The sequence below is a fragment of the Oncorhynchus keta genome, unplaced genomic scaffold (assembly GCF_023373465.1).
Source record: "Oncorhynchus keta strain PuntledgeMale-10-30-2019 unplaced genomic scaffold, Oket_V2 Un_contig_5932_pilon_pilon, whole genome shotgun sequence".
In the NCBI taxonomy this organism is placed as follows: Eukaryota; Metazoa; Chordata; class Actinopteri; order Salmoniformes; family Salmonidae; genus Oncorhynchus; species Oncorhynchus keta.
Window position 1 is genome coordinate 55001 of NW_026288597.1, and position 7500 is coordinate 62500.

Here is a 7500-nt window from a genome sequence, read left to right on the forward strand (position 1 = left end):
CACTAACATTACCAGTGACCCCCCATCCACTAGCATTACCAGTGACCCCCATCCACTAGCATTACCGTGACCCCATCTACTAGCATTACCAGTGACCCCCATCCACTAGCATTACCAGTGACCCCACTATCATTACCAGTGACCCCCATCCACTATCATTACCAGTGACCCCACCCACTAACATTACCAGTGACCCCCATCCACTAACATTACCAGTGACCCCCATCCACTAGCATTACCAGTGACCCCCATCCACTAGCATTACCAGTGACCCCCCATCCACTAACATTACCAGTGACCCCCATACACTAACATTACCAGTGACCCCATCCACTAGCATTACCAGTGACCCCCATCCACTAACATTACCAGTGACCCCCATCCACTAGCATTACCAGTGACCCCACTATCATTACCAGTGACCCCATCCACTAACATTACCAGTGACCCCCATACACTAACATTACCAGTGACCCCCATCCACTAGCATTACCAGTGACCCCCCATCCACTAACATTACCAGTGACCCCCATCCACTAGCATTACCAGTGACCCCCATCCACTAACATTACCAGTGACCCCCATCCACTAGCATTACCAGTGACCCCCATCCACTAGCATTACCAGTGACCCCCATCCACTAGCATTACCAGTGACCCCATCCACTAGCATTACCAGTGACCCCCATCCACTAGCATTACCAGTGACCCCATCCACTAACATTACCAGTGACCCCCATCCACTAACATTACCAGTGACCCCATCCACAAGCATTACCAGTGACCCCCATCCACTAACATTACCAGTGACCCCCCATCCATTAGCATTACCAGTGACTCCCCATCCACTAGCATTACCAGTGACCCCCCATCCACTAACATTACCAGTGACCCCCATCCACTAACATTACCAGTGACCCCCCATCCACTAGCATTACCAGTGACCCCCATCCACTAGCATTACCGGTGACCCCCCATCTACTAGCATTACCAGTGACCCCCCATCCACTAGCATTACCAGTGACCCCCCATCCACTAGCATTACCAGTGACCCCACTATCATTACCAGTGACCCCCCATCCACTATCATTACCAGTGAACCCCACCCACTAACATTACCAGTGACCCCCATCCACTAACATTACCAGTGACCCCCATCCACTAACATTACCAGTGACCCCCCATCCACTAGCATTACCAGTGACCCCCATCCACTAGCATTACCAGTGACCCCCCATCCACTAACATTATCAGTGACCCCCATACACTAACATTACCAGTGACCCCCCATCCACTAGCATTACCAGTGACCCCCCATCCACTAACATTACCAGTGACCCCCATCCACTAGCATTACCAGTGACCCCACTATCATTACCAGTGACCCCCATCCGCTAACATTACCAGTGACCCCATACACTAACATTACCAGTGACCCCCATCCACTAGCATTACCAGTGACACCCCATCCACTAACATTACCAGTGACCCCCCCCACACCTAGCATTACCAGTGACCCCCACCCACTAACATTACCAGTGACCCCCCATCCACTAGCATTACCAGTGACCCCCCATCCACTAACATTACCAGTGACCCCCCATCCACTAGCATTACCAGTGACCCCCATCCACTAGCATTACCAGTGACCCCCATCCACTAACATTACCAGTGACCCCCCATCCACAACATTACCAGTGACCCCCATCCACTAACATTACCAGTGACCCCCCATCCACTAGCATTACCAGTGACCCCCATCCACTAGCATTACCGGTGACCCCCCATCTACTAGCATTACCAGTGACCCCCCATCCACTAGCATTACCAGTGACCCCCCATCCACTAGCATTACCAGTGACCCCACTATCATTACCAGTGACCCCCCATCCACTATCATTACCAGTGACCCCCCACCCACTAACATTACCAGTGACCCCCATCCACTAACATTACCAGTGACCCCCATCCACTAACATTACCAGTGACCCCCATCCACTAGCATTACCAGTGACCCCCATCCACTAGCATTACCAGTGACCCCCATCCACTAACATTACCAGTGACCCCATACACTAACATTACCAGTGACCCCCATCCACTAGCATTACCAGTGACCCCCATCCACTAACATTACCAGTGACCCCCATCCACTAGCATTACCAGTGACCCCACTATCATTACCAGTGACCCCCATCCGCTAACATTACCAGTGACCCCATACACTAACATTACCAGTGACCCCCATCCACTAGCATTACCAGTGACCCCCATCCACTAACATTACCAGTGACCCCCATCCACTAGCATTACCAGTGACCCCCATCCACTAACATTACCAGTGACCCCCATCCACTAGCATTAGCAGTGACCCCCCATCCACTAACAGTACCAGTGACCCCCCATCCACTAACATTTACAGTGACCCCCCATCCACTAACATTACCAGTGACCCCCATCCACTAACATTACCAGTGACCCCCATCCACTAACATTACCAGTGACCCCATCCACTAGCATTACCAGTGACCCCCATCCACTAACATTACCAGTGACCCCCATCCACTATCATTACCAGTGAATGTTATTTATGATCCCCTGTCCTCTCTGTCCCCTGGGTTGGTTGTGTCTAGTTGTCTAGTTGTTTAATGGGTAGTCCATAGTGTTATTCATGTCCTCTCTGTCCCCTGGGTTGGTTGTGTCTAGTTGTCTAGTTGTTTAAGGGGTAGTCCATAGTGTTATTCATGTCCTCTCTGTCCCCTGGGTTGGTTGTGTCTAGTTGTCTAGTTGTTTAAGGGGTAGTCCATAGTGTTATTAATGTCCCATGTCCTCTCTGTCCCCTGGGTTGGTTGTGTCTAGTTGTCTAGTTGTTTAAGGGGTAGTCCGTAGTGTTATTCATGTCCTCTCTGTCCCCTGGGTTGGTTGTGTCTAGTTGTCTAGTTGTTTAAGGGGTAGTCCATAGTGTTATTCATGTCCCTTGTCCTCTCTGTCCCCTGGGTTGGTTGTGTCTAGTTGTCTAGTTGTTTAAGGGGTAGTCCATAGTGTTATTCATGTCCCCTGTCCTCTCTGTCCCCTGGGTTGGTTTTGTCTAGTTGTCTAGTTGTTTAAGGGGTAGTCCATAGTGTTATTAATGTCCCCTGTCCTCTCTGTCCCCTGGGTTGGTTGTGTCTAGTTGTCTAGTTGTTTAAGGGGTAGTCCATAGTGTTATTCATGTCCCCTGTCCTCTCTGTCCCCTGGGTTGGTTGTGTCTAGTTGTTTAAGGGGTAGTCCATAGTGTTATTCATGTCCCCTGTCCTCTCTGTCCCCTGGGTTGGTTGTGTCTAGTTGTCTAGTTGTTTAAGGGGTAGTCCATAGTGTTATTAATGTCCCCTGTCCTCTCTGTCCCCTGGGTTGGTTTTGTCTAGTTGTCTAGTTGTTTAAGGGGTAGTCCGTAGTGTTATTAATGTCCCCTGTCCTCTCTGTCCCCTGGGTTGGTTTTGTCTAGTTGTCTAGTTGTTTAAGGGGTAGTCCATAGTGTTATTCATGTCCTCTCTGTCCCCTGGGTTGGTTGTGTCTAGTTGTCTAGTTGTTTAAGGGGTAGTCCATAGTGTTATTAATGTCCCCTGTCCTCTCTGTCCCCTGGGTTGGTTGTGTCTAGTTGTCTAGTTGTTTAAGGGGTAGTCCATAGTGTTATTCATGTCCTCTCTGTCCCCTGGGTTGGTTTTGTCTAGTTGTCTAGTTGTTTAAGGGGTAGTCCATAGTGTTATTCATGTCCTCTCTGTCCCCTGGGTTGGTTTTGTCTAGTTGTCTAGTTGTTTAAGGGGTAGTCCATAGTGTTATTAATGTCCCCTGTCCTCTCTGTCCCCTGGGTTGGTTGTGTCTAGTTGTCTAGTTGTTTAAGGGGTAGTCCATAGTGTTATTCATGTCCCTCTGTCCCCTGGGTTGGTTGTGTCTAGTTGTCTAGTTGTTTAATGGGTAGTCCATAGTGTTATTCATGTCCCCTGTCCTCTCTGTCCCCTGGGTTGGTTGTGTCTAGTTGTCTAGTTGTTTAAGGGGTAGTCCATAGTGTTATTCATGTCCTCTCTGTCCCCTGGGTTGGTTTTGTCTAGTTGTCTAGTTGTTTAAGGGGTAGTCCATAGTGTTATTCATGTCCTCTCTGTCCTCTCTGTCCCCTGGGTTGGTTTTGTCTAGTTGTCTAGTTGTTTAAGGGGTAGTCCATAGTGTTATTAATGTCCCCTGTCCTCTCTGTCCCCTGGGTTGGTTGTGTCTAGTTGTTTAAGGGGTAGTCCATAGTGTTATTCATGTCCTCTCTGTCCCCTGGGTTGGTTGTGTCTAGTTGTCTAGTTGTTTAATGGGTAGTCCATAGTGTTATTCATGTCCCTTGTCCTCTCTGTCCCCTGGGTTGGTTGTGTCTAGTTGTCTAGTTGTTTAAGGGGTAGTCCATAGTGTTATTCATGTCCTCTCTGTCCCCTGGGTTGGTTGTGTCTAGTTGTCTAGTTGTTTAAGGGGTAGTCCATAGTGTTATTCATGTCCCCTGTCCTCTCTGTCCCCTGGGTTGGTTGTGTCTAGTTGTCTAGTTGTTTAATGGGTAGTCCATAGTGTTATTCATGTCCCTTGTCCTCTCTGTCCCCTGGGTTGGTTGTGTCTAGTTGTCTAGTTGTTTAAGGGGTAGTCCATAGTGTTATTAATGTCCCCTGTCCTCTCTGTCCCCTGGGTTGGTTGTGTCTAGTTGTCTAGTTGTTTAAGGGGTAGTCCATAGTGTTATTAATGTCCCCTGTCCTCTCTGTCCCCTGGGTTGGTTTTGTCTAGTTGTCTAGTTGTTTAAGGGGTAGTCCATAGTGTTATTAATGTCCCCTGTCCTCTCTGTCCCCTGGGTTGGTTGTGTCTAGTTGTCTAGTTGTTTAAGGGGTAGTCCATAGTGTTATTCATGTCCTCTCTGTCCCCTGGGTTGGTTGTGTCTAGTTGTCTAGTTGTTTAATGGGTAGTCCATAGTGTTATTAATGTCCCTGTCCCTCTGTCCCCTGGGTTGGTTGTGTCTAGTTGTCTAGTTGTTTAAGGGGTAGTCCATAGTGTTATTCATGTCCCCTGTCCTCTCTGTCCCCTGGGTTGGTTGTGTCTAGTTGTCTAGTTGTTTAAGGGGTAGTCCATAGTGTTATTAATGTCCCCTGTCCTCTCTGTCCCCTGGGTTGGTTGTGTCTAGTTGTCTAGTTGTTTAAGGGGTAGTCCATAGTGTTATTAATGTCCCCTGTCCTCTCTGTCCCCTGGGTTGGTTGTGTCTAGTTGTCTAGTTGTTTAAGGGGTAGTCCATAGTGTTATTCATGTCCTCTCTGTCCCCTGGGTTGGTTGTGTCTAGTTGTCTAGTTGTTTAAGGGGTAGTCCATAGTGTTATTCATGTCCCCTGTCCTCTCTGTCCCCTGGGTTGGTTTTGTCTAGTTGTCTAGTTGTTTAAGGGGTAGTCCATAGTGTTATTAATGTCCCCTGTCCTCTCTGTCCCCTGGGTTGGTTGTGTCTAGTTGTCTAGTTGTTTAATGGGTAGTCCATAGTGTTATTCATGTCCCTTGTCCTCTCTGTCCCCTGGGTTGGTTGTGTCTAGTTGTCTAGTTGTTTAAGGGGTAGTCCATAGTGTTATTCATGTCCCCTGTCCTCTCTGTCCCCTGGGTTGGTTGTGTCTAGTTGTCTAGTTGTTTAAGGGGTAGTCCATAGTGTTATTCATGTCCTCTCTGTCCCCTGGGTTGGTTGTGTCTAGTTGTCTAGTTGTTTAAGGGGTAGTCAGTAGTGTTATTCATGTCCGCTGTCCTCTCTGTCCCCTGGGTTGGTTGTGTCTAGTTGTCTAGTTGTTTAAGGGGTAGTCCATAGTGTTATTAATGTCCCCTGTCCTCTCTGTCCCCTGGGTTGGTTGTGTCTAGTTGTCTAGTTGTTTAATGGGTAGTCCATAGTGTTATTAATGTCCTCTCTGTCCCCTGGGTTGGTTGTGTCTAGTTGTCTAGTTGTTTAAGGGGTAGTCCATAGTGTTATTCATGTCCGCTGTCCTCTCTGTCCCCTGGGTTGGTTGTGTCTAGTTGTCTAGTTGTTTAAGGGGTAGTCCATAGTGTTATTCATGTCCGCTGTCCTCTCTGTCCCCTGGGTTGGTTGTGTCTAGTTGTCTAGTTGTTTAATGGGTAGTCCATAGTGTTATTCATGTCCCTTGTCCTCTCTGTCCCCTGGGTTGGTTGTGTCTAGTTGTCTAGTTGTTTAAGGGGTAGTCCATAGTGTTATTCATGTCCCTTGTCCTCTCTGTCCCCTGGGTTGGTTGTGTCTAGTTGTCTAGTTGTTTAAGGGGTAGTCCATAGTGTTATTCATGTCCTCTCTGTCCCCTGGGTTGGTTGTGTCTAGTTGTCTAGTTGTTTAAGGGGTAGTCCATAGTGTTATTAATGTCCCCTGTCCTCTCTGTCCCCTGGATTGGTTGTGTCTAGTTGTCTAGTTGTTTAAGGGGTAGTCCATAGTGTTATTCATGTCCCTTGTCCTCTCTGTCCCCTGGGTTGGTTGTGTCTAGTTGTCTAGTTGTTTAAGGGGTAGTCCATAGTGTTATTCATGTCCCTTGTCCTCTCTGTCCCCTGGGTTGGTTGTGTCTAGTTGTCTAGTTGTTTAAGGGGTAGTCCATAGTGTTATTCATGTCCTCTCTGTCCCCTGGGTTGGTTGTGTCTAGTTGTCTAGTTGTTTAATGGGTAGTCCATAGTGTTATTCATGTCCTCTCTGTCCCCTGGGTTGGTTTTGTCTAGTTGTCTAGTTGTTTAAGGGGTAGTCCATAGTGTTATTCATGTCCCATGTCCTCTCTGTCCCCTGGGTTGGTTTTGTCTAGTTGTCTAGTTGTTTAAGGGGTAGTCCATAGTGTTATTCATGTCCTCTCTGTCCCCTGGGTTGGTTGTGTCTAGTTGTCTAGTTGTTTAAGGGGTAGTCCATAGTGTTATTAATGTCCCCTGTCCTCTCTGTCCCCTGGGTTGGTTGTGTCTAGTTGTCTAGTTGTTTAAGGGGTAGTCAGTAGTGTTATTAATGTTCTCTGTCCTCTGATTGGTCCAGCTGTTCAAGGGTAAATTCTACCTCTGTGAAGGCCCGGACACCAGAAACAGAGGTAGTCAGTAGTGTTATTAATGTCCCCTGTCCTCTCTGTCCTCTGATTGGTCCAGCTGTTCAAGGGTAAATTCTACCTCTGTGAAGGCCCGGACACCAGAAACAGAGGTAGTCAGTAGTGTTATTAATGTCCCCTGTCCTCTCTGTCCTCTGATTGGTCCAGCTGTTCAAGGGTAAATTCTACCTCTGTGAAGGCCCGGACACCAGAAACAGAGGTAGTCAGTAGTGTTATTCATGTCCCCTGTCCTCTCTGTCCTCTGATTGGTCCAGCTGTTCAAGGGTAAATTCTACCTCTGTGAAGGCCCGGACACCAGAAACAGAGGTAGTCAGTAGTGTTATTCATGTCCCCTGTCCTCTCTGTCCTCTGATTGGTCCAGCTGTTCAAGGGTAAATTCTACCTCTGTGAAGGCCCGGA

General features: G+C 48.0%; 1 protein-coding gene across 1 annotated transcript in view; it reads left to right on the forward strand.

Moving 5' to 3' along the window:
* The window catches only part of LOC127925625 (voltage-dependent T-type calcium channel subunit alpha-1I-like), a gene marked incomplete at its 5' end in the record, with an annotated part of 69519 nt that overhangs the window by 51970 nt on the left and 10049 nt on the right, over positions 1-7500 (forward strand). The window contains 1 exon segment of the mRNA XM_052510647.1: positions 7463-7500. This exon segment is cut by the window's right edge and continues 88 nt beyond it. Within this exon segment, the coding sequence (XP_052366607.1) occupies positions 7463-7500 (38 nt within the window).